The sequence below is a fragment of the Acipenser ruthenus genome, chromosome 9 (genome assembly GCF_902713425.1).
Source record: "Acipenser ruthenus chromosome 9, fAciRut3.2 maternal haplotype, whole genome shotgun sequence".
NCBI lineage: Eukaryota > Metazoa > Chordata > Actinopteri > Acipenseriformes > Acipenseridae > Acipenser > Acipenser ruthenus.
In genome coordinates, this window is record NC_081197.1 from 42,592,422 (window position 1) to 42,619,619 (window position 27,198).

At 37.8% G+C, this 27,198-nt stretch overlaps 1 protein-coding gene across 2 annotated transcripts in view; it reads left to right on the forward strand.

Moving 5' to 3' along the window:
• The first annotated feature begins 736 nt into the window (after positions 1-736).
• Positions 737-27,198, forward strand: part of LOC117405821 (CD99 antigen-like) — a 31,734-nt gene continuing 5,272 nt past the window's right edge. The window contains exons 1-11 of one of the 2 annotated variants that reach the window (XM_034009203.3): positions 749-1,053; positions 13,476-13,508; positions 15,460-15,516; positions 17,911-17,943; positions 18,037-18,099; positions 18,418-18,450; positions 18,976-19,035; positions 20,430-20,501; positions 21,000-21,038; positions 24,711-24,827; positions 25,365-25,421. In XM_034009203.3, coding sequence (XP_033865094.3) covers positions 996-1,053; positions 13,476-13,508; positions 15,460-15,516; positions 17,911-17,943; positions 18,037-18,099; positions 18,418-18,450; positions 18,976-19,035; positions 20,430-20,501; positions 21,000-21,038; positions 24,711-24,827; positions 25,365-25,421 — 622 coding nt within the window. In that variant the 5' untranslated portion in view covers positions 749-995. Of the gene's footprint in view, positions 1,054-13,475; positions 13,509-15,459; positions 15,517-17,910; positions 17,944-18,036; positions 18,100-18,417; positions 18,451-18,975; positions 19,036-20,429; positions 20,502-20,999; positions 21,039-22,441; positions 24,194-24,710; positions 24,828-25,364; positions 25,422-27,198 lie in introns of those variants that run through there. The other variant, XM_034009204.3, reaches the window with a different exon arrangement.

Genomic DNA, 27,198 nt, shown 5'->3' on the forward strand with positions numbered 1-27,198 from the left:
CATTATATGCGCAGCTGGTATTAGGGGTCCTAGGCCCATATAGTCTGCTGCATAGAATTTGAGTGAGGGTCACAGGTGGGGGCCGTATACGAGTTACACAGGAAGTTAATTTAGTGCTTAAGTGTGTCAGTGAATATGTATTCTGGAAAATGAAGAAAAAACAACATTTACAGATTTCTTTTTACAATTTAGCCATGGCGTGCCAATATAGTATCACTAGGTTAATTTTATAGGTTTAAGAATTATACAGTGTATTCCTAATGCCTATTGATTTATAATCTGTAGGGTGGTGAGGCAGAAGTTGAATCTTGATTCGTGTTTGTTTTTTATAAGGTAAACTGCAATAAACAAGTCATCACATCAATTGTGAACAGAATTATTTGAGAACAAAAGACTATATATATATAGGTCGCAATCTCAACAAAATATGCTTTAGATTATCATAACAACCACACCCAGTTTTTTGTCTTGTTTTTACACTTATATATACAGTATTATATTTGTCTAAGTAGGGTAAATGTAACGAATTGTAATCGGTAAGCAGTCTCTTTCTCCTTTCCCTCTCTCTAACCCCCCACCCAAAAAAAAAAAAAAACACACGCGTATTATCACACTGCCTGAGGCATCTTCTGAAGGGCGAGGCCTGGGCAACACCCATCTAAACATTACGTCCCTCCCACATACTTCTTTCATTGGCTGTTTGTGTGAACCTTTTGAGCGCTGATTGGAGCACACATTTGTAATTAGGTTGTCAGTCGAAACTTTTTTTTCTTTTTTAAGTTAACGCACAAAAGTGTGTTTTGTTTGTGCGAAGTGCTTCGTTTCAGCAGTTTGTTTGTAGAAAGTGTGGCTGTTATCATTGTTCGCATAAGCCTACTGTTTTTCTCGGAGGTTTATATGTTAGGATTTTTTTTTTTAGACGGAACCGACATCTGGAACATTTTATTTAGGTTAACTTCACTGTTGTTTTAAATATTTTAGTTAAGAAGAAAGCGATGTTGTCTCTGAGGGTTGTCATTTTCGCCACCCTGGCTTTTGCACTAGCGGCACAAGGTAAGAATTTGGATTTGTGATTGCATGCATTATGTATTTTAGTTTTGAATCGTCTTTGAACGATGTCCTTAAACAAAAGAAAAGGTGGTAAGCAGTTTTTGTTACTCTATCTCAATTTGTTGTTCTTTGCAGTGAGCAATTCCATAAAAAGGCAGGTTTTTAATGTTTGTTACAAGACAAACAAGATCTTGTCAGTAACGCAAATAATTTTACATGTTCAAACTGTTGTAAAATATAATTTTGCAACCATATCCAGCACAGGTTTTTTGTTTTCTGTTTAATTTAATGATTTAACTAAAAAAAAAAAAAAAAGGTTTTCATTGTGCAGCCCTGGCTTTTTTATGTTTGTTTTATCATCTCATTTGCTGCGTCACAGAAATATAATGTCGGTGTAGACGGCGGCTTCAGCTTCTATTCTTATTTTTTTTTTAACCTAAACACCCGAGAAACAATGGTTTGCTGTTTTTCTACTGTAGTGACATTGGCCTGTTCACAAAGCAAACTCTTAATTTAGGGTTTATGAAACCTTTCACTGCTGAAAAAAGTCAGTCTCATATTTAACAATCTTAAAAACTGGTGCATTGTCTGTAAAGATACATTAAGGTCTCGATATGGTACATTTCAAAACGTTGGAAAATGAACAAGAATGGAATTAGATCTACCAATAATAATAATAATAATAATAATAATAATAATAATAATAATAAAAAATAACAGTTAAATCCACTAAGACAGCCCTGTAGATGTCAGAACACAAGCGTGTAGGCTATGGTTACAGCATAATAATACAAACTTCTAAAATGTTTTTAAAAACGAATAAAAGCAATAAGTATTATTATCAAAAATAATTTGTTTAATCTGATACTTGTACATTAATACAACAAAATACTGTGGCATCGGCGTGCCGTGGGTTCAGCGGGAAGAAAGGAGACACTACAAAAGATTTCTTTGGCGCTGAAAGGGCGGTTTATTGCAGAATTGGATTGGCGCTTATAAGTGCCAGGCTGCAGCAGCTACAGACACACAACACAGGTGTACAATTATTTGCAACACAAATCCCGCCCCCCAGCAGTTCAATGCAGCACCAAAAAGTCCCATTCGTAAGTCCTGTGGGACAACACTGCCCCTGCTTAAACACTTCCCTGCCCGGGAAGAACCTGCTTCAGTCCAGTAGTGGAGGGTTTTGAGAGCGGTGCAGTGCAGGGTCCTTCCTGGATCTGGGCTCTCTTGGACTGCTACCCCTTTCCACACAGTGAGGCAGAGGCTAGCCTTAGCAGCCCCAACAGCAACCTCAGAACCTGTCTGTTTGGAGAGAACTGGGTGCTGCAGCCACGGCACGGGGTACTCTCTCTCAGGCAGCAGCGTTGGACTCTCTCACGGGGGCTCTGGTGACGTGTTGTTCTCTCCTGGGGGCTCCGGCGACACGGCGCTCTCTCTCGGAGACTCTGGTAGCGCGGGGCAGCCTCTCTCAGGTGGTGTGGGACACTCTCTCCCCGGCAGCGCGGGACACTCTCTCACTGGCAGTGGTTATGGGGCCGAGCTGTCTGGCGAGGGCTGCCGGCTCTCTCTCGGGAAGCGGCGGCGGCGGCTCTCTCTCGGGCGGCACAGGCTGCCACTGCACCTCAGCGCAGGCCTGGACTAGTGCAGTCTCAGCGCTGTTGCTTGGCTGCTCACAGAGCTCATCGTCCAGCTGGGTCTCGCTCACCTATGCTGGTAGCTCCTCACTGCCGTCTGGCTGCTGCTGGGTCCCGTTGATTGCGGGGGCACATGCCTCCTCTGCACCTCCCGGTCTCCATCATGCACTCGTCAGCACCTTGCTGCTGGCCCAGCTCTGCTCTTTCCCCACTCGAGTGCTTCTGCGATGGCCTCTCGCAAGGACATATGGGGAGTTTCAGCGAGGCGGTCGCTTAGTGCTTTAGGCATTATTCCCCACAAGAACTGTTGGCGGACAAGCTCGTCGCGCTCTCCACAGCCGACCCTGGGATGAGCAGAGCAGACCTTTTCCTCGAGGGCCCACAGGAATTCCTTGATTGGTCTGCCCCAGCTTCCTGTATTCACCCGCAAACGCAAGCTCTCTCAGCATTTTCTGCCACCATTGTTCCCTCGCCTTTTTCTTCAAATCTCCTTCTGAGGTCTCCATATCCCGCTTGCTTCTGACACCAGTGTGGCATTGGCTTGCCTTGGGTTCAGCGGGAAGAAAGGAGACACTACAGAAGATTTCTTTGGCACTGGAAAGGGCCGTGTGAAGGAATGGCGTTGTGGTGATGTCAGGCCAGATGCAGGAAGAGACAGAGGCAATACTGCAGTTCAAAAGGCGCAGCGCGCGCCGTTTATTTAAACAACAAAAATGAAATAATTATTTAAACACAAAAACAGTGCTCACAGAGCAAAGTAAGTTTAAACAAAATCACAAACAATACAACAAAACCCAGCTCAGGCTGGGCAATTGCCTTCACTGATCCTGTACTGTTTTGTTTTTTAGTTTCGTTTCTAATCGCCTCGCTCACTCTTGTTCCTCCTCTGAACACCCACCTCAAGTGCAGAGAGCTGCAGGTTTATATACAGGTGACCATCTCCCGTTTAGCAACAAATAAATCACCTAATTAATTCGGGAGATGGCCACCTTCTGCACAAGTTTTTTTAATAGTGGATGGGGCTTCCCATCCACACTACCATACATATAAAAACATTTTATAGCAGGGCTTTGCCCTGCCCCCTTTTTAATAATGTGCAGGGCTCTCTAATAGTATCTCGTTTTTTTGACTTTATTATAGTAAGTCAAAATAATGAGATGTCAACCTTATAATGGAAATTTAATGTATTTCGGTTTTTTTTTGGTGGCGTAAATGGGCTTCCAAATATTTTTGTGAAATAGGACATTTTTATAAGCAATTATTTAATTTTAATAAACTGTGTGGGAACAGTTCAGTTTTAAGATACCTATTAACTTTTTTTAACTTTTATATAACTATGTAACTTTTTTTTAAGGAAGGGTACTATGCTCTTTGTACCACTTGGGCCCTGTGCATACCTGTTTATAAACAAAGTAGCCTAAATAAAAAATAAAAAAATTATGGAAACATCATATGTGGCAATTGAACTTTGGAATAAATGTATGTGTTATGTATTCTAATCAAAACAGTCCCCCCCCCCTTCCCATGTCAATATTTAGGCCTACTTATAAGTGAGCATGATAGGTTTTTTACCACAGAATTTTAAGACCAATTAAGGACTAACTACATGTAATAACTGTCTGTGACCTATATAAGACTACTGTCTTGAATTACAAGTATTGTACTGGTTATACTGACTATTAAGTCTTGTGGGCCCAGCATGTTTCATAATGTGTTAGTAATTTGCTTGTCCAACAGCTGTGTACGCAGCGTCGTAACCAGAGCTGATATTCTACCGAGGTTAAACTTAGGTTTCAAGCTATAGCTGGCAGTATTTGTATGACTGCTTGGTATTTACTATTCAGCCTCCAAATCTATGTTAGAAGGCAAACCAACAGAGAATTAAGGAATCTTTTTTACTTTACCAGAATTTTTACATGAGCATCAGCATTGATGCAAAAAAAAACAACCGAGGACATGACCTCTGTGTTCTCGTAGCTAGGCCGTGGTTGTACGTACCAAAAGTATCAAATTTAGGTTAGGTTGATAATATGCAAGCTCATTAAGTCACGACCACACCAAAATTCAACTGGTTTAATATAAAGTGGACAATGTAAAAATGCAAACAGTCTTGTGAATTTTACATGTTGGTCCATGTAATACAGGAACTGGCCTTGCATACATTTTGTGTCTCATTTGAAATGCCGCTGGAATGCAGTTAGATTTGGAAGTTCAGATGAGTTGACTTCTGACCATTTTACGCTCCAGTGAAGAACTTGCTATTCAAGTACTTGCCCTGGGATCTCCCCTCACGGAATATATAGGTTCCTGGTTTTTATAGATTGAAATATGTCTTGGATTGCTGCATGATCATTAATGATAAATTTATAGACTGAATACACGTTGCCCAAACCTCTGACAAAACAGCTAAGCTTAAATGCCTGCTCTGTCATTCCATTGGCATGTGGAAGCTAGCAGTCAGCTAGTGTCTCCCATAGTTGAAATAGTGAATTTGGTAGTAGTGGTGGGTGGGGTGGGGTGGGGGCGATGGGAATCAAATTTGGGAGCATTTAGCAGAAAAAGAAGCCAGTAGATAAACCAAGACTGTTGTGATTATTATTGTACACAGGGTTGTCTGTGCTTTGTGTAAAAACATTGTGCATTTTCCATCCGCTGTGCAGTAGCTTGTTCTGCTGGTGAAGGGTAAAGAATGAAACTGTAATAAGAATGTATGTGGAAAGTTTACAGGTTTTTAGCTGTTTAGCTGCACAATAGTAACAGTGTGAATTTGATACTGGCACCGATTTATTTATGCTATAAGAATTTTATTGTCAATATCCAAGACTGTCATCAGATGTGAGAACAAGGGAATAATTAACATCATAGGCTAATGTTAAAAGTGCATAGAAATCGAGCTGCGATCCACCATGTTGACATATTTCTAATTTTAACCCACTTGTGCCAGTGCTGTGCATCAAGCCTGTACGCAATGCAGATAAAAGTAATTTGCTTTGTGTAAAACGGCTAATGTGCCAGAAATGCCACCATACTGTGTGTGTGAAATGTTTAGTTTACAGTAATTTTAAATCCTCTTTAAAATCTTTCCCACAGCTTCAGCTGCTGACTGTTTTTTAAAGTTTTGTTATTTTGTTGCCTGGCAGTCTGCACCACCACTAATAGTTTACTGCTGACTGGAAAGTATGATGCATGCAGGGCTGAAACCATTTAAAGACGCATGAGCCAGAGTGGGGATCGCAGGACTCCACCCTTTACAATGATTCACCAACTTTACAATGATATAGCAACTAAATTGTGGAGTAGACCTGTAGTGTAAAGCTAACAGTAACTAATATTTAATAGTTTAGTTATCCATCTGGCAAAACAGTTTTAAGATCCACGATTTAACAATGGACAAATGTTCATGTTAGGATGTTGAGTCACAGGAAACGTGAAGTGACGGTTGCACAATAAATCAGATAGGAAATTGTTCACTTTTTCCATTGCTAGAACAGTATCCCACATTTTAGTATGCACTATGTTCTGTAATTAATCTAAAATTAACTGCTCAAGTAATAAATAATCTACAGTATTTAAGCATGATATGCTGTCCTATGAGTTTCACTAGTTAGGAAATGACTAAACTGCAAAATATACATTACTCATTTTAATCTAGACCCTGGTAGTCTGAATGGGTCTGAATCTGATCAATTGTATAGTAGCAAGTATGGAAATTGATTATCCATCCAGGTGAATTTTTTATAGTAAGTACTGCTATCATGTACTGCTAGCTGTTTTGTATACAGTAAAACTTTAAATCAACACCCCAGCGTTTATTTACAATATTTGCCAGTAGCCCCGGCACCTATTGGAGACCAGCAACTATTTGAGACTCTGCGTTTATTATGCAAGATCAATAATATCTGCATATACTTCAGATGCAATCATGAAAAAGCTGCCTGCACACAACCTTATAGAAACTACATAAGTAAATTACAACATTCCAGCAACGTCATTAAAGATTGTGTCAGTGGGCAATAAGTTTGTATTGTAATAATAATAAAAACAGTAAAATCCACTAAAGACAGCCCAGTAAATATTAGAACACAAGCGTGTATTAAGTTAGGTTTGCAGCACAATCAAAAAAACAAACAAACAAACATGGTTTTAAAATTTAATAAAAGCAATAAGTATCATCTTTATTAACGCATTATATTTATTGTTCACCCTCAAACCGTGTATGGTAAGCATGGACAAACTGAAAAATTAACCAGCAACGAATCTTCATTGCAAAACAACCGCATGAAATACTGTGTTAATACGAAAAATAAGTTCATACTGTTGGCCCACAACACACTCAAAAATGCTTCAAACTGTTTATTAACAATAAAATCAATACAACAAAAGCGTATTCCCTTTGTTGTGATATCGTACAAATATGTACACAGGTGCTTGTCAAAGGTATTGGGAGTTCATGCTTAGAGTCTGTATGCCTTTAGAAGAAAGGCATGATGGGATATCGGCTGAAACCTTGTCTGCTGATATACAGATGCTTAAGTGCAGAGAGATGCTATATATTAACACCAGCAGGATACTCTGCCGGTTTTGTGCAACAGTTGTTATGGTGACCAAACGTGTGCAAGTACTGTTGTGTTAAAAAAAAAAAAAAAAAAAAGGTTAAAATGAACAGTTGCATTTAAAGAAATTTAGAACAAGAATAGCACAAAATAAAAATACACTTAAGCATTAACAAAATACCCTGAAAACTTAACATAAAGAATAATTAAGGGCATTTAATCACACAGCAGATTCCCTAGTTAAATGATGAGCTGATACCTCTTGCCAAAGAAGCAAGCATGGTAAAAAAAACAGTAATGTAGCGTGAGTTTAAAATGCACCATTTTAATCCCTTTTTCAAAAATGGTGGGACGCATCCCCCTCCCACAATCTCCACCATTGGCTCTACGTACCACGATGAGATCGGTGCCCCCTACTAGCTTGTAAGTGCCACATACCTTCAAAGGAATTGAAAACCCTACAAACCCCCTGCTGTCTTAGCTTGACAACACATCTAGGATGTCTTTTGCTGTGCAGGTAGTTTTCCTTCTTTACACAAGCAAACCATTCCTGTGAAATTCAGTTTCACAATACCACTGACCCTTTCTTAATTCATCTCTAACCTTACTAAGCATATGTTTTTGTGCTTCTGCCTGGAGAAGAGTACAGGACTTCTGTAGTAAGTGTGCTTATGTCTGTTAGGAACCGAGTTATAGCAATGTTATTGTACGTTGTAACAGGTGCTTGCTATTCCTGGATGTTGGTCCACCTGCCACACAATACAAAACAATTGTCAGCCTCTGCTTGTGTGCTGTCACGGGACCCTCTTTTTATTTATTTATTTATTTATTTTTGCTAATGTGCAGGTTTTGGCCAGTTGGCTAGTTTGAATGCCTTTCTACTCAATGATGCCCCTGTTGATATGAGCCTATGTACAGTACCTGTACCACACATTGTGAAATCAGCATCTGCTTGAACTGAGAAAGCATGAGATGCGGTGTGCATGTGTAGCATAGAGGAAGCTGGGCACTAACTGGCTACCACAAATGCTGCAAGCGAGTGTCTTAACCACAGCACGAAAGAGCCTTTTTACATATAGAAGCATTTAACACAATTGACTGGCAGAGCTCCGATTTTACATGAAGTGTGTTTTTGAGGAAGTCTGTTGACTGTGGTCTGTCATTCGTAAATTCTGCTTTGAAATTCAACTTGCTTGTCTCGAAGAGGTACAAGAGTAGACCAGCACTGACTTGTGTGCTGGAGTCTGGTAAAGCCATTGCTTTTGAAGCCTGGATTTTAAACAAAGTAGTCATAAAGGATATTCACTTTAATAAACACGCATAAAGGTTCACAAATGGTACAGGAGAATTTAAAAGATATATTGCAAAGAGTAATGCCAAATGACAAATTGTGTGGCATGTAAATATTTCACTGAGAGAGACATTTTCTAAAGATTGCTTTACTGCACCACCTGTTTATAAAACTGCCATTTGTATTCTAACCCTGTTTTGAATGGAACATTAGAATGTATTAGCCCCCCCCCCCCATCACTTTGTTTTGCATCAATGGGGAATGGCATTGTTGGAGATGCCAGAATATTTGTCTGACTCACCAGTTTCTGCTTTAGATCAGACTTGTTTTTGCATTACACAGAATTAGGTTGTGTTTCCTGGGAAACAATGAAGTCAAGTTTATTCTACTGAGCTTTATGATCAAGAAATTTAAATCACTGTAGTCACCTAACCCATAGGGCACTGGGGAGGCAAACTATTTTGCCTTTCTACTTTTTTTTGCTCAGTGTATATACACTATTCTATGTTTTGCTATGATTTTGCCTTTTTAAACGGTTTAAAATGTAATAAAAAAATAGAAAAATGGAGTCATTCAGAAGACACCAGAAGTCTGACGTTGATAAAAGAAAAAAATGAAACGCAACCTACACAAACACTGGTTTGACCTATAGTCCGCACTGCACTGTTTACAACATCAGGGCATTTTGTAGACTACAACAAATTCATAAAATATAAGCTAGGTAGTTGTTAGTTTAGTTTGTTTTTCTTCGCTATTAATTGAATTATATTCATGGGGGGGGGGGGGGGGGGGGGAGAGAGAGTCAAGAGAGAACCAGGCAGTATTTATTTATTTATTTATTTATTTATTATATTTTTTTAAATATGGTTCATGTCGCTACAGGGTTTAAATTCAACACCAACTCTAAATAAAATGTTGTTGCTGTTATTAAGCACTAGTAATAATCTGAAGCAGTGGTATTTCAAAATAAACAAAAGCATGTTTTTACTTTAGTGAAGTAGGCTAGAATTTATTTTATTTATTTGTTTTAATTAAAAACTTGTTCTTTTGAAATAGTCAGCTTTCATATTGAAGCTTGTTGTGTAGCAAGTAGGAAAATCAAACCAAGTAGGAATTTGCTTGCATCGTTTAAGACGTTTTTCAAGTAAGCTTATTTTTGTATCAAAAACGACAATAGTCGCAGTCCTTCTTTCGCAGCCAGTAAAGTAAGGTCATTACTCTACCCATCATTCTGCGCACTGTCAGCCCTTGTTAAAGATATAACATAATGTACCTGATCCGAAGCAAGTGCAAAACTTAATATCTAAAGTAAAAAATAAATATTTTAAAACTAGCAAGAGATGACTAGCAGCAGTTACATTGTTGTTTTTAAGTTCTTTTGTTATGGGCAAATTTTGCCCTCCTAACTCAATGGACTATATTTAGAAGCAAGCACAAAGGCAGAGACCATTTTTTTCTGAGGAATAAGACCATTTTAATGGTATAAAACAAGAAACAACTCTTGACTGGCCCTTCCTGCAATTAAGTTTATACTGTTGAAAATGGATAGAGATTTCCTCTAAAACATCAATGAATTAGAAAAAGCCTTTGCTTTCCGTTTCCAACAAAATACTTGAAGCAGTTACGACTTAAGTTCGTAATGGAAAAAAATACATGTAGTGAGGGAATTGCTCTTGAGTGACAAAAGTTCATAGTTGGTTTTCCACTCAAATGGTTTATTTTGGTCTTGCCCACGCTGTTTTTTTTTCATAATTTAATGTCTTTCAACTCTGATCCCCAGTGGATATTAGTCCACCTAATGTACCTTGTTAGCCTCTGCTTGAGAGGGATGTTCAGACCAGGACTGGGAAGGAAGCATTAGACATTAGACATTGCATTGCCTTACAGTATATTTATTGATATATGGTACTTGAATACAAGTCTCCCAAGGATCAGTTGGTCAGTACAATTTAGTTCCAGCAGGAAAGAAGTCTTACACATAGAATCTTCATTATTATCTCCAGTTGCTGTATCCTGTTTTTTGTGTGACCGACGGGGTTTGAAACATTTCTGTGTTGACTCGTACAGGAAACTGTATTGGTTTTGACAGTTACCAAGCAACTATGTAACAAGACAAAACATGCCCAATAAAAGGAAACGCTGCCAACCAGCACGCCAGACACAAAGAACCGGGGTGGAGGTGAAACGACGTGGTGGTTCAGTACTGTGGCTCAGTGAACAATGAGGCTGGGCCGATGCCTAATTTTTCACTATTGATCTATCGATCTCCAAAAAAGCAGATGCAGCGATTCATCGACGTTATGAAAGGGTAAAAAACAAAAAAAACAAAAAATAAACGCAGTCATACATGTGGAGCTGAGCATTACAGTGTAGCATTGCTTGTAAAACTATAATGCATATTAAATTGATTACATCAGTTTATGCATATAGTAATATATATATATATATATATATATATATATATATTTACTTACCTTATGTTGATTTGTACCAGTTGGGGGTGAAAGCAACAAAAAAAAAAGTTGTTTAAATCTATAGAGAGTAACAACCAATCAAGAAAAAAAAAGAAATATATATATATATCTATATTACCTCTCTCTCTCTCTCTCTCTCTCTCTCTCTCTCTCTCTCTCTCTCTCTCTCTCTCTCTCTCTCTCTCTCTCTCTCTCTCTCTCTCTCTCTCTCTCTCTCTCTCTCTCTCTCTCTCTCTCTCTCTCTCTCTCTCTCTCTCTCTCTCTCTCTCTCTCTCTCTCTCTCTCTCTCTCTCTCTCTCTCTCTCTCTCTCTCTCTCTCTCTATATATATATATATATATATATATATATATATATATATATATATATATATATATATATATATATATATATATATATATATATATATATATATATCTATCACTGTCCACAGTAGTTTAGTAACAAGAGTGTTGTCCATGGCTTATATTTGAATTGTGTTAAGGAACATGCGTGTCTACATTTTGTTTTCATTTAAGCGATGACTGGCTCTTGCTTACAATCTGCCCAGCATTACTAAATACCTGCTCACTAGGGACTGATGTTGCCAGGATGCTTAATACTTCTGACCAAAAATACCACTTTTGGAACGATCTTGGTGGTTGTTTTTTTGGGGGGGTGGTAGTTCAGATTAAAGAATGTGGATTTATCGTTTAAGTTTTGTAGGGTGCCATCTCATTAAATGGTCACACAAATTAGTTGTGTTACTGGAGTATCCCAACTTTCTTTACTTTACGTCCTAATTTTAGAAATTAATTGACAAACATCAGAAGACATTGTAGCTCGGTCGATACGGTATTTGTAATTCTAGCACAACACTCTTAACTTGCTCTGTTACTTTGAAGACTCCTGCACAGATGCAGTCCCACCAGTAAACTCACAGGGGGTGGGGCAGGGGAGAGAAGGTGAGCTCAATAGCATGCAGCTTCAGTGAGTCAGACCTGAGGGGAGCAGAGAAGCTCTGTGCTTAATGCAAAAAATAATTGCAGATTCCAAATTTAATAAACAAACTTTCAATTGCTTAAACCCTTTCCACAAAAAAGATGCACAGGCTTGACTATCGATAGTTGTCAAACGATACAATGCATCGATAAATTCTAACACTGCTACTGTAGTTAACTTTGACATGGTGAACTGGTATAGGCTATAACCGATTCAACTTTTCTGCCATAAATGGAAAGCATTTTAATTATGAAAAAATAATGTAGTATTTGGATAAAATAGACTTAACTATTTTTTCTAGGAAATCCATTACAGTAAATGGAAGTCTGTCTTGCCCCGCCATCTTGTTCAAGGGATATTAGTGCAGGTGTGATGTTGGATAATGGATGCAGATACCAGAAAACAGGTTTCTGTTTAAGTATGGGTGGAGGGGATGGGGGTGCGGTTTAAGATGGAATAGATTTCTAATGATGATGGTCAGGGATTTCTTCATTGTGGCATCATCCTAAAGTAGTGGATCAAAGCTGTATCTGTGAACACGTTTTTGCAAGCAATGACAGTTGACATTTAACCTTGAATTCTGCAACAGCAACTAAAGCCGGCACAGTAGGTTGCTAGTGTAATCTTGGCCAAATATCTTTATTTTGCTGGATTATCAAACTACAGTATATACTACTGTAGCTCTGCATTACAAGCCAGTAATAAGTGGTTCTGAAATCTAAAATGTGTAGGGCTGGGACAGTGTATCGATGCATCGAATCGTTGGAATAATTATCGATGGATAAAATAACCATCGATGGTTGAAAAAAAAACAAAAAAAACCCCGCACCTATCGGTTCATTAATAGGACCGGTTTTTTTATTAGAACCGGCAAAATTTAAATCACTCCTATTCCTTGCCTTTCCTTTTGGTTCCTTTAAATAATAATAAAAGGTAAGACAGTAATATTTGTAATGTTTTTATTAACTTTTTTGTGGGGAACCTCGCTGACAGTGTGACTAGACATAATAATTAGAAATGTGTAGTTTCAGGTTCAACTGGAGAATGTTTACTTTTCGTAATTAGATTTGATGAAAAGATATGTACTTATTTACATGTTTCTTTTGCGTTATGAAAAAATGATGCATCGATAGTAACATAACCACTATCGTCCCAGCCCTAAAAAAGTGACCGGTGTTTCAAGGCAAGGATTTTGAGAAGCTGCCACCACCACCATGGTAGTGACTTTTTTTATATTTGCAGAGCTACATACAGTACCCTGTATGCTAAATGTGTTGACGATGACATGATCTGAATTATTGTCTTAATGTCTACCACATCTATTTTGTTTTCTTTGTTCCATTACTGGTGTTGTCCAGTAAAAATGAACCCTTTCACTACCACGCTGTTTTAACCTGTGGACATACAGTGCTCTGTAGATGTTTTGTTTTTTGCATGAAAACTCCTATTTCTAGTTCTTCATTCTTACTAGTCTGTTTTTTGTTTTTCAGATCTTGATCTTTCTGATGCTCTCGATGATGCAGGTATGTATTAACATACAGACGTGCTCAAATTTGTTGGTACCCCTCCACAAAAAACGAAGAATGCACAATTTTCTCTGAAATAACTAGAAACTGACAAAAGTAATTGGCATCCACCATTGTTTATTCCATATTTAATAGAAATCAGACTTTGCTTTTGATTTTTTATTCAACATAATATTGTAAATAAGAAAACAAATGAAAATGGCATGGACAAAAATGATGGGACCGCTAACCTAATATTTTGTTGCACAACCTTTAGAGGCAATCACTGCAACCAAACATTTTCTGTAGCTCTCAATGAGACTTCTGCACCTGTTAACAGGTAGTTTGGCCCACTCTTCCTGAGCAAACTGCTCCAGCTGTCTCAGGTTTGATGGGTGCCTTCTCCAGACTGCAAGTTTCAGCTCTTTCCATAGATGTTCGATAGGATTCAGATCAGGACTCATAGAAGACCACTTCAGAATAGTCCAATGTTTTGTTCTTATCCATTCTTGGGTGCTTTTAGCTGTGTGTTTAGGGTCATTATCCTGTTGGAGGACCCATGACCTGCGACTGAGACAGAGCTTTCTGACACTGGGCAGTACGTTTCGCTCCAGAATGCCTTGATAGTCTTGAGATTTCATTGTGCCCTGCACAGATTCAAGGCACCCTGTGCCAGGCGCAGCAAAGCAGCCCCAAAACATAACCGAGCCTCCTCCATGTTTCACTGTAGGTATGGTGTTCTTTTCTTTGAAAGCTTCATTTTTCCGTCTGTGAACATAGAGCTGATGTGACTTGCCAAAAAGCTCCAGTTTTGACTCATCTGTCCAAAGGACATTCTCCCAGAAGGATTGTGGCTTGTCAATATGCATTTTAGCAAATTCCAGTCTGGCTTTTTTATGTTTTTCTTTCAAAAGTGGAGTCCTCCTGGGTCTTCTTCCATGGAGCCCACTTTCGCTCAAAAAGCGACGGATGGTGCGATCAGAAACTGACGTACCTTCACCTTGGAGTTCAGCTTGTATCTCTTTGGCAGTTATCCTTGGTTCTTTTTCTACCATTTGCACTATCCTTCTGTTCACTCTGGTGTCGATTTCCCTCTTGCAGCTGTGCCCAGGGAGGTTGGCTACAGTTCCATGGACCTTAAACTTCTTAATAATATTTGCAACTGTTGTCACAGGAACATCAAGCTGCTTGGAGATGGTCTTGTAGCCTTTACCTTTACCATGCTTGTCTATTATTTTCTTTCTGATCTCCTCAGACAACTCTCTCCTTTGCTTTCTCTGGTCCATGTTCAGTGTGGTGCACACAATGATACCAAACAGCACTGTGACTACTTTTCTCCATTTAAATAGGCTGAATGACTGATTACAAGATTGGAGACATGTGTGATACTAATTAAAGAAACTAATTAGTTTGAAATATCACTATAATCCAATTATTTATTACCTTTTCTAAGGGGTACCAACAAATGTGTCCAGGCCATTTTAGAATGTCTTTGTAGAATAAGCAATAATTCATCTCTTTTCACAGCTTCTTTGCTTTATTCTATGACATACCAAAGGCATGCAACTATACATGATAAAATAGCTTTTAATTTCATCACTTTTCAGGAGGAATGAAGCATTATTTCAATGAGCTGTAAGGGTACCAACAAATTTGAGCACGTCTGTATTTGGGTCCTAACTAGTTTCTAAACATGACAAGTAAGACGTTGCAGTAGGACAAAACCTTTACTAAAGAACGTTGGTTCAAGTTTATTTAGTTTTTAGGCAGAATACATTTATATATTTGGTAACTGGTCAGTACAGTTTCTCGTAAGAGATGCTTTGTTATAACATCATACCTAAGCACAGGTATGATGCTACAATTGGGGTGGTGGTTCATGTCCCAACAATTAAGGGAATGGACATAGGTGATGCATCATGGCCAAGTATTGGTTTCAAATGTGGTGTACTTGCTTTGTCTCTTTCAGTCCCCACAAAACCTCCCATCAAACCTGCAGTTGAAAAGCCAAAGGAGCCTTCAAATGGTAATTTTAAAAATAATATTTTTAAATTACTTTACAATAGCTGCTGTCTTCATCATTCACATTGTATTCCATGGTCAAAAACCCTACCCTTTTGGGGAATTTGATGTATTTATGTGCAATATAAACAACCATTATGCAACTGCATGGTTCATGTCTTCCAATTCTGTAAATACAATAAGCTTGTTGAGCGTGACTGGATATGGGATGAGAAGCAAACAAAAAATAAAAAAGCCACTACATTTTGACTTGTAAACCAGGAGCACTAAACAAATCACTTCCCTTTCCTTTTTAATCAATTGCAGCACATGATTGAAAATTGCAATTAGCAGTATTTTGTTAATCTTCGTAGTGGCAACAAATTACTTTTAAATTGTAAGTCTCTATCAATCAATTAAATTGGCTTTAAATGAAAGCAGTTGAACAATCACAACAATTGTTGTAAAAAACTTGTGTCGATTTTCTAGGCATTTTTGGGGGGCCCTAAAAAGGGGTGGAGGGAGCGACTAATACACCGGTGTGTCTAATAAACTACTGTACTAGCGCCACAATGGGATTACTACAGCCATGGTTATGGCTCACGCAAACTTAACTGTCAACAACCAGGATTCAGTCATGTTGCTAGGTAGAAACACAAAACCACTGTTCTAATTTAAAAGTTTTAATTTGTTATCTCAGTACCCTGGGTCATTTTGAATGTTGAACGCAAATTTTTAAACTCTTGACTGACCTCTCGACCCAGATGCGTTTAAGTGGAGAAAAAAAAAAACAGGTACTGTTAACACAATAGCTGTCTATCTATGAATTTCCTTATTCCCACACTCCCGAACCATTGATTTGTCAACATTCAGACTGAACCCTACCCTGGGATCCGTAACAAACAGCTATTGGTTAGAAAGCCAAGTAAACCTATCAAGTCTTCTCTTCGTTGTAACTGCAATGCAACACTATGATTAGGGCTTCTGTTTTTCAAGTTTTATTAATTGTATTTTTCGGTGCTTATTTTTAGCTGTTTGAGTTTTATATAATTTGGTTTTTTTCTGGGCTTTTGTTTTTGAAATACTGTATAAAAATAGTGTTTTCGGGTACTTTCCAAAATGCTTGAGCATTTTTTCTTTGTCAAAATTATGTATAGTAGTAACTTGACAGTACTTGCACACTTGAGTTTCCTTGCACACTTTCTTTCCTTTACTATCTTCCACAACAAAATCCCTATGGTCACGGGCACATTCTTCTGGGGTTTTTGTGTGGGTAGGTATTTTTTATACATTTCGCCACAATTCTGTTTTAAATCCACCGTATCTTAACTGTAATACAGCTTTAAATCCCGCCAACAAGCCTCCATCCTGATTGTAATCTGTTTTAAATCTCGCAAGCGGAGTCTCCAATAGAAATGTAGGAATGTGCTGTCACTCAGTAGTTGGGGCGGGTTTAAAGTATTCAGAACGAATCAATGATAGATTCAAGTCAGGAAGGCGGGACATTGCCCAGCAGCACTGGGAAATGTATTTATTGTTTTTGTAGTAGGTTTTATTTTTTAATGGGAAAAGGGTAAAGTCAATGTGAATTGATTAACCATTTACACAGTTTTTCTGGTGTTTCCTGGTGTTTTTTAAATCGGGTGTTTTATCAGGTTTTAGCAGTTAAAACCGAAAATCAGAAGCCCTAATTATAATGCAGATGTCTGAGACTGGATAAAAGTAGGAGTCGGACAAAAAAATAAGTGCGAACAACAGTTTTGAAATTGCGAGTTGTTGAATTTGCCGAAAAGCATGGCAATCGCAAAGCTGAAGAGAGTATGTGACTGGAGACAAAACTATTTTGTTTTTTAAATATGGCAAAAGAAAATAGGTTAACACAGATGTGATGCAGGATGTGTAACTTGATTTTACTTACTGGTACACTGTGTTAATTATTACTTTTTAAATCCTTACAAGTAACTAGTGTTATCTATGTTGGTGTATTTTGACATTGCACTTAAATTTTACTTTAACTAATTATTTTGAAAAAAATGAATAGTTTTAATAATTAGCAGTTTAACTAAAATGAAATGTCAGTTATTAATGGAATAAAATGTTGCAAACAAGGGTTATTTCGAAACTAAATCTGTATTTCTTTATCGGTATCAGTGCTGAGCATGTATGAAAAAAATTCAATTGTAAAAAAATATATATATATATTTTAAACGCAGCTTTCCTAAAATTTGAAGTCTCAAAATGGGGGTAGTGACTTCCCCAGTGTGACCTATACAGCGAGTTTTACATTATGTCTCTAAAATATCAGTTCCAATTCCTTCTTTGGAATGGGGAATTGATTTTAAAATGGAATTGAAGAACCGGAATTTACCCTATTGCTATTGTGTATATTGCATTTTAAACCATTTTCTTTATTTTCTAGAACTGGACCTCGGGGATGCCCTTGGTGGAGGAGGTAACGTGCTAGATTTCTGAACTAGTCATCTGTACGGTGAATGTAAAAACTTTAGGCTAATTGGTGTTTTTTTTTTTTTTTTTGTATACATAGAAACATACCCGCAGCCTACAAAGCCAGCTGCCAAGCCTCCCCCACGTGACAAAGGCAACTCAGGTAATGTGTTGCTCTGCTTATTTAGTCAAGTCCTTATTAAACACCACCCCCTGCAGAGATTTTTACCAAAGGGCCTGTATATAAAAAGCTGTTAGTATTGCAGCAGGAGCTCATTCAGAGCTGTATTAATTTAAGTCACATGTTCATTTAAAAAACATTTTGTTGACTACAGGTAACCGTGGTGCTTTTTTGTTCAAGTATCTTGATTGAAATTCTCTATCTCGGTATCGTGTAGGGAAGCCTTCTGATTTCAATGATGTACTGTTAGTAGTACAATTAAATGTATGTTGAATTAAATGCATTTCTTTAATTTTATAGACTTCGACTTGTCTGATGCTGTTGGTGGAGGAGGTAATGATGTGCTCTAAACAATTAACACAATATGATAGTTCACTTTGTGAGGTTTGATCAAGGTCGATATGCACCATTTAATACATACATTGGGTGCTGTTCACGTTGTGAACGTCAGTTGCTTTGGACTTGCAGAAAGCAAAGCTACTGTACAGTCTCTTTTTCGCAGATCTGTGTTCCAGGTTCCATTGCTTACTATTGCTCTGTAAATCTTGAAAAAAAAGTTAAGACCCAGAACTCTTAAGTGGGGGGAAAAAGAGGGTCAACTGATGGTGCCTGTACACATTAATGTCACACTTTCAGAGCTTTGCATGCATCTAAAGCCTTAAACAAAAAACAAAAAAAAAACCTTACCTACTTGTATTACAATTGCATCTAGTTGTAAGTAGATTGCACATGCTTGCATAGCGCTGATGGTAATGACTTGATTTAAGTTTTTTTTTTTTTTTTTTTTTATTTAATACATGGTCTAGAATTGATGACATAAATGTTACCAAATTACTTTTGTTTTTTTTACTTTGTCAGACTCCCAGCCAAAAGATCCAGACCGAAAGCCTGTGCCAGGTGGCACCAATACAGATTCAGGTAAACGGTTTCCATAAAACCAGTAGTAAAGAAGGAATTCTTATCTTCTGGCGGCTAGTCTTTATGTAAAAGACAGTGTTGGACATTTGAGACATTTTTGATGTGCGTTTGTGTCTTCACAAGGAAGATCATCCCTGTCAATAAGGATATAGTGAAGACTCGAGGTTGGTCAATGAATCCCCTTGTTGGTTTTGTTATAACCTATATTGCGGAGTTAATACAACACATGGTCTCAGAAGTACAGCGACAACCAATACATCATTCCTCCTGGACTTTTCCTATTCTGCCTCTGCTACTTTTACTAGTGTACTAGTGTCCTTGAAGACCCAGACCAATTATTAAACTGATGCAGGTGTAGCTCGTAATGCCCTACTGTATCTAGGGAACTGCTTTTCTGGATGAGATGGAAATTTAGTTAGTTGCATACAGTGGATTTAATTCATGGTGATTTTTACTCCTTTATTGTTACGGATGTGCCTGCTGTGGGATATAGGAGGTGGGCATATGCACATCTATGCATCTAGAGTGGTGTTGTCCAATAGAATTCACTTCCTAGGCACAGGTGTGGCTACGGCAACATTGTTTTAGCCACAAGCACTAATTTTAGTAGAAAACACTTTGCATACACTTACACAAGTTATAACAAACCTGGTGATTTTATAAACAGGGACAACACAAGTTAGTGGGAAAATCAACAAAACACAATGTTTAAATGTATATTTACTTAACAAACATCTACCCCATTTAGTGTGAAACTTTGCATTCTTTCTCTTTTCACCAAAGTTTGGAATTATGGCATGAAGCTTCTAAGTTTGTGTCCAGTAGTTGCGAGCAATACTTTCACTTCATCAGAGTGATTGTTGATCATGTTGACTTGCCCAATTAAGTTAAACCAAACATGGAACACATCTTTGCTGTGGCAATTCTCAAAACCTGATTATTCATCTACCACGTTTTCAGCACAGAGGCACTCTGTCATGTGTCCACTTTGCAGCGTCAGCAGGTCCATGGGAACAATGTTGTATGGAAAGGTGAGCTGTCAATCAGTCAGCTCGTCCAATCTGAATAACCGCTCCAGGCCAGCAGACGAAAGCAAGGCCAGACAATAACTAGCAGCTCCAAGTTGCTGAAATCCATCATATTCACCTGTTAAGGAGGATTTTTACACACACGACTTGGTACACATACACCATGTGAATGAGTATTGATCACATGCCTGACAACAGTGTTTATTACTCCTTTTTTTTTTTTACTAATCAAAAATGCAATTCGCCACATCTGGATTCCCAATTCACTGCAAGTGGCTAACATATTGGACAACCCTGATCTGGGCTTAATTTATGAAACACTTGGTCTAGCTGTGTCTATTCAAATTAATGTAATATTTCTTACAGGTGGAGACTTTGGTCTGGATGACCTGAAAGATTCTGTTGACGGTGGTTACAAGCCAGATGACAACCAAGGAGGTATGATGTGGGCTTTACTTCTGATGCCTCAGGTTACACATGGTCAAAATGTGTCGACGGGTCTAGCTGCAGTCTGAAATCAAGCTTGTTCCTAATAGGGTCCTGTGAAACGGCTGCTAATGCTTTAGTTTGGTGTACGCAATACTAATACACATGTTGTATAGAGTGAAAGAAAAGATTTGATGTGTGTTCTCCGTATTGCTGACAAACCTCTTAGTTTACATTATGTATATAATTAACTATTTCACTCTTGTAACACAGCTGATGAACTACAGTATTTAAATTTATATTCTAAAAGAAACATGGGAACACTCACAGTATCAAGTTACTCATTTATTTTTAAATAATTTGTCAAAGTAAAGGGAATTTGACATCTTGCATACAAACAAACCAGCACAAAATTAAGTCATAGAATATTGGTGTCCTTTCTCTACTGTTGGGTGTTTTTTTTTTTTTTTTTTGGTTTGTTTAATAATGTACTTATTTATTTTAATTAAGGTGGCTCTTCAGATACCAATGCAGGTGGAGAAGTTCAAGGTAACTGTTTAATTCTTATATATGTTATTAAATAACCTCTCTAGACTTTGTTTGTTTGTTTCGTTGGCCTTTTTAAAAAACTATTATTGCATTTTGTTGTCATACCTTTATCCGGAAAAATGCTGGGACTTCAAATTTCAGTTTAAACATGTGCTTGGAACGATGTAAAATATGTGACTTAAATGTTCTGTAAATTGATGAGAACAAAACTAAATTGTTCTTGCATTCTGAACTATATGGGCATTTTGGAAATTATTATAGTCCATCCTCTAGAATTGTGTTCTGTTTTTAAAAAAGTGGTTAATTTTTAGATTTGTTTTAAATTTGAGCTTTGATTTATGTAAGGGACAAAACATTATTTGGATTTTAAAGGTGTACGTGTAATTCTTCCCATTTGATAAAACTGCTAGACAAAGTAACAGCTGTAAATAGTGCATTGTTTTCCTTCATCAGAAGGGCAGCAAAAGCCCTGAACACGCTGCCCGATACGATCAATAGCGATGTGATTTTCTTCAGTTGAATCGGGCAGTGTATTATGCTTTGCTATGCGATTTTACAGGATCGTCCTGATCGATTTCAGTCGGCTCGCAAAGTTATAAACATGTTGACTATTTTGAGATGCCCTCGCATCAGCTAGTGTGTTATATACCCAGTTGCAAGTCTCAATGTCGGCAACCAATGAGTTCACCTGCATTGGATATATGACAGGAGACATGCATGTTCGCTCTCGCTCTCTCCCTATTGGGTTTGTTTTGTTTGTTTGTTTCTTTCTTTCTTTCTGAGAGAATACATGTGTGTCAAGTCTTTTTCTAACCAAGGTTTTTCTAGCCAAAATTAAAGATTAGTACAGCCATAGCCTTATATCTTCATCATATTGCTGCTGTACTCACAAATTGTGTGTCCCTTCCTGTGATTTTCATCGGGCAGTGTGGGGTGCCTGCTCACAAAACCTTTTATTGTGACCACCGCCTCCATTTGAGATGTGACGATCACATCGGGCAGTGTGTTCCGGGCTGTAGTGTTACACATAGTTTACTGTACTTGGCTCTGTTTACATTGCTAGTCAAGCATGCCTGGAGTGCAGACAATTGTGGAGGCATGCCAAAGCCCTTAAAGTCCTCCCTGAAGTGGATTGGATTTAAGTAATAACTCATTCTTGTTGACTGAGCACATTTTGTGATGGCTATTTCAGATTAATTTGTTTCTCAGCAAGACTTGCGATTTGTAAACTGATTCAGATTCCTTATTTTGGGATTTCTTTGTTCGGAAGGTTTTGTAGGTTGTCAGAGTTGTCTTGTAGGTTCTACTTGCAGAGCCAAGTCCACTATGGGGGGGGGGGAAGAAAGTAAATTGGAGATTCATATCGCAATCTAAAACTTCACTACACTTATTTTCTATTCCAGACAACCCATGGAAAGAGCTCCTGGAGCTACTAAGTGCTAATATGCCAGAGCACGTTCTAATCTGGATAAAGAATTTACAAGAAGTTGTTGAGCCTCTGAAAAAACATCTTGTGGAGATACTCAATGTTCTCATTAATTAACGTGATGGTCCTTTTAAATTCATTGAATGCATCCATCCTCTAGAATTGTGTTCGGTTTTAAAAATGTGGGTAATTTTTATATTTGTTTTAAATTGCGCTTTAAGTAGAAGACAAAACATTACTTGGGCATAAGGATTTGGATTTAAAGGTGTACGTGTAATTCATTTTTACCACAACTTTTTGTGGTAAACTTTTTGTGGGCCTCTTGGGAACTCCTGCCTTTTTAAATTGTTAAATTTGTGGGTGTAGCAGGGAAATCTAGATCATCCTATTCCAGTTTTCTTTTTTTTTTCTTCTCTTCTCTTTAGAATACAAAGCACAGCTTTAATCTAGTGTGCACTCATTTGCGGTTCAGGTTAACCTTTTTGTGTTCTATGACAAGTGTCGGACAGTTTGTTCAAAGGAAACAGATCAGGTGTATTAAAGGTTAGTATCCTGGGTTTAGCAGGGTTTTTTAGCAGGTCTAATTTCTATATTTACAAGACTCTCGTTGCAAAACTAGTTTTATAACAGTAGCCTGAGGCATTCTGTGTATGTAGAAGTTACTTTGCTGATGTCACAACCACACGTTTCCTTTTAATAGTCCGGTGAACTTGACAGAAAATGCTTTTATAAATATGGCTCAATCTTCAGAACTATGTATGAGCTTGGTAATGTTGGGATGTGTCACATAGACTACAAACATGTTGCTGGCTTTGTTTTACAATGTGTAGTTTAGTAGGACCTCTAATTGTGTTTTGTTTGGTTGGAAAAAAAAAAAAAAAAAAACATAGCTCAATTAGGTCACACGTTCAAGTTGTGTGAATGCATCCTTAAAAGCCAGCAAAAGTGTACAATTTTAATTTAAAATGCTGAATATGTAGACTGCATGTATGCTTCGGTTTATTTTTGCTTATTTAATAAACCTGTTTTTATGCAACTTGCATAATCGGAAGGAAAATGTCTCTGTGCTACTAAATGCACCCACCCTGCAAGCCACCCAGGCATTTTCTTCTGGATGTCTTTGTAGTCGTTCAATTTGCAATCATATAATGGTGGATACTGCTGCACTGCATAAATTAACTTTTCGTCGTCCATGGTTAACTTGTCTTGAGGCATGACGTGTTTTGAGACGTGTGTCCAGGGTGTTAACCTTGCATCTGATTGGTCAGTTTCATTCCAGTTGCGAGACGAAAAAAAAAATAGAAACAGGTTCCATTTTAGCGACGCAGAATTCTCAAAGCGACGCTGCTCGTGAACTTCTAAATTATTCGCTCATGTCCATTGTGGATGCAGCTTAAACCTTATTTTGGTGGTTTGAAGACAATGACAGTTGGTGGCTTTTTTTTAATTTTATGGCTGGTCATAGATATCTGTCCTTTTACAATAACATTTGAAGTGTATTGGTAAATGTGACCTTTGTTTCAGGTAAATGTTTTTAAAGAAACAGATTTGTAGTTATTTCTTATTCTGATTTTTTTTTTTATATATATAAAAAGAGAATCCATCTTGTAAAATGTCCAAATAAAGTGAATAAAATTACTTTAAAAAATAACAGGACAAGGGGCATTTGTGATTGAGTTGTACAGTAAATGTATCTTAGTAAAATAAAAAAAAAAAAATTCCCCTGAAAGACTTTGTCCGTTTTATTTTATTTTGTTTTTTGTATATTCTTTTTTTTTTTAATATGTGTTTGCTAAGATTGGTGTAGAAGTTGTGATGACATATATATATATATATTGGTAGACAAAACTGAGTCCAACTTTTACTCCTTTACCATAGTTGTACTTGACTGGGGGAGAGCATCTGAAAACATGCATCTCTATGTTTTGTAAATCCAAATACTTGAGGTATCAAATGGCATGCCTTGACTATTGAAATTGTGCTAGACATTTCCAGCAGTCTTTTTTGAAGTACAGAACACCCTAATATGCCTATATAAATATCCAAACCCTTGTGTGGTAGTGATACAGTGAGTCAAATAGAACTTCAGTGAAATAACTATTACAACATTGCCCAAGTTATATTTATTTTATTTATTTATTTATTTATTTATTTATTTATTTATTTATTTAAATAAATAAATAAATAAATATTTGTTTGTTTTACTTTTGAAGTGCAGTATTTGACAGCACTCTTTCTTTACCTAGGAGCTGGATCGGGCCAACTTGCTGGCATTATTAGTGCTGTGGGAGTGGCTGTACTTGGGGCTGCATCAAGCTACTTCGCTTACCAGAAGAAAAAGCTGTGCTTCAAAGTACAAGGAGGTAAGTATGAGATGAGAGCTCTGTGAAAAGCTTCTCTACATACTTTTGAAGTGGTTTTAGATATCTGGATTTCTGTAAGCTTGAAGGGCTGCTTTTGTATAACTTGGAGCTTCACCCAACGTTAACCTCATCACCAGGAAACACTACAGTGGTCAGACAGGGTTTGTATGCAACCCATTTGGAATCTGCATTTGAGAATATTGATCTCAATAAAATACACAAAAAATGGGTGGAAAACTTACGTCTATTCCTAAGAGTGCCTTAACCAATGTACAAAAGGGTGCGATTTGTGCAGTTAATTTAACCAGTTCAGATAAGTTTTAGGGCCATGTTTACTACGTAGTAAATCGTTGCCATGGACTAGTTCTGTAACATAAGCAGTTTGTTAGAAAAAAAAAAAAATTGGTGCAAACTTAGAACAATAGTAAATGCATTGTGATTTATGTTCAGAATTATCTTGACTTGTCTAAACAGAAACATCACATCCTGTTACACATGAAAAAAAAAATAGAAAAACAAATGTCATTCCTTTTTCAGGTGGTGCAGAGAATGTAAATCAGACCAACCAACATGGAAATCAGTCCGACCCTCAGCGTAAGAATCTGTTGCTAATTTGACTACCAAACACATTTTTACTTTGTTCACATACAGCACAAGTAGTTCACGGATTCTATTTCAAAAGGCATTCAAACTGTTTTACATAAAGTAATTCAAGGTGAAACCAGTTCCTCAGTTTGTGTTTCTGGGGGAATGAACATTGTGATGAGGTTGTGTAAGCTTAAAATGGTGTAGGACTGTATTTCACGGCAAAACAATTGCTTATTTCACAGTTTAAAGGCAAACCATCAACAGTGTTAGCGTTTGCGTTTCAATTGACATGTGTAAACCAGGTCTAAACTATGCGCAAATTACATGGTCGACCTATAAATACCACTGAAACTACCAGGGAAGCAGGCAAAGAAATGAGAGAAATAAAAGAAATATGGAGTGTGCACTGGATTTCTACGTGGCCAGAGAGAGGAGGAGGAGACGGAGACAAAGACAGAGACGTCCCCAAATATTTTGAAGCCATCTGTCTTTTCTGAGCCTGTCTGACACACAATGTATGTAGCAATTTCGTCTCAACAGACAAACAATCACTGACATCTGCCAACTGCTTCAGGCTGACCTGGAAGGAGACATGTGGAGAGCACATTGTTTCCCTGTAGCACTAAGAGTATCGTCTGCACAAACATTTTATGCCACTGGCTCGTTCTACTGTGGGTTATACTGCAGACATGAGCCAGTCGGCGCTATTGGGTGCAGTGCGAGACGTAACTGCAGCTTTAGTAAAGCAAGCAGGGGAAATTCATCCATTTTCCAGTCTCGGGAGCTGCAGCAAAATACAAAGCAGGGGTGTATTTTTTTTATTTTTTATTTTTTTGGGTGGTATGGGTTTCCTGGTGTCCGGGGAGCCATCGATTTGCATACATGTGCAGCTACGCACACCAACACAGAATAGGCACCTCTACATAAATCGTAAAGGGAGCTATTCTGTGCAACATGCAAGCAGTGTGTGATGCCAACAACTGCATCACAAATGCATATGCAAACTATCCTGGCTCTGCTCATGACTCGTTTATCCTCGCTAATTCCCAGGTGGCAGCTGCGTTTCAGCGGGATGACAGTCGGAGAGGCTGGTTGATGGTGGACAACGGGTATCCACTGAAACAGTAGCTACTGACACTGGTATTCAACCCCACAGATGCTCTTAAAGGGACTGTTGAATCCCCATGCTTTGATTGGCTGGGCGCTTGATTCATTATTTGATGCGAGTTAGCCCACCGGTGAGACCCAGCTTCTTCTAAATCAGGTTTTTTTGCGCTATTGCGGCGGTTCGCTAATGCTATAATTTTTGCCCAGGCGGCTGCGCACGTATTTGCTAAGTAGGGCCCATTATGTATTGAAGCAAATAAATAGTTTCATCACATTCAAAATGTATAATTCTTGTCAAAAAAATAAATGTTCCTACATATTTAAATGCTTACTTGGAAAACAGTAAATGCTAAATTACACCGTGTAACAAATTATTATTTTTTTTTTGTTCCTGGGTAGTAAGTGTTATTTCCTAATTGCTTATGCCTCAAAAGTATAGAAAATGGCTATTATTCCCCACAAACTTTGCTTTTGTGACAGGACAGTGATATTTTGAAATTTACCTATTTTCCAGATTTACCAAATTTACCTAGATTCAGTGCTGAGTAAACTTGGAATAACTTCTAGAACTTTCCAGTAATATAAATAGTAGTATAAATACAGGGGCCTTAAGACCACGAGTTCAGTTTAGTTCCAGCTGCCTAAGTGGATACATATTTGCACTTTTCTGAGATGG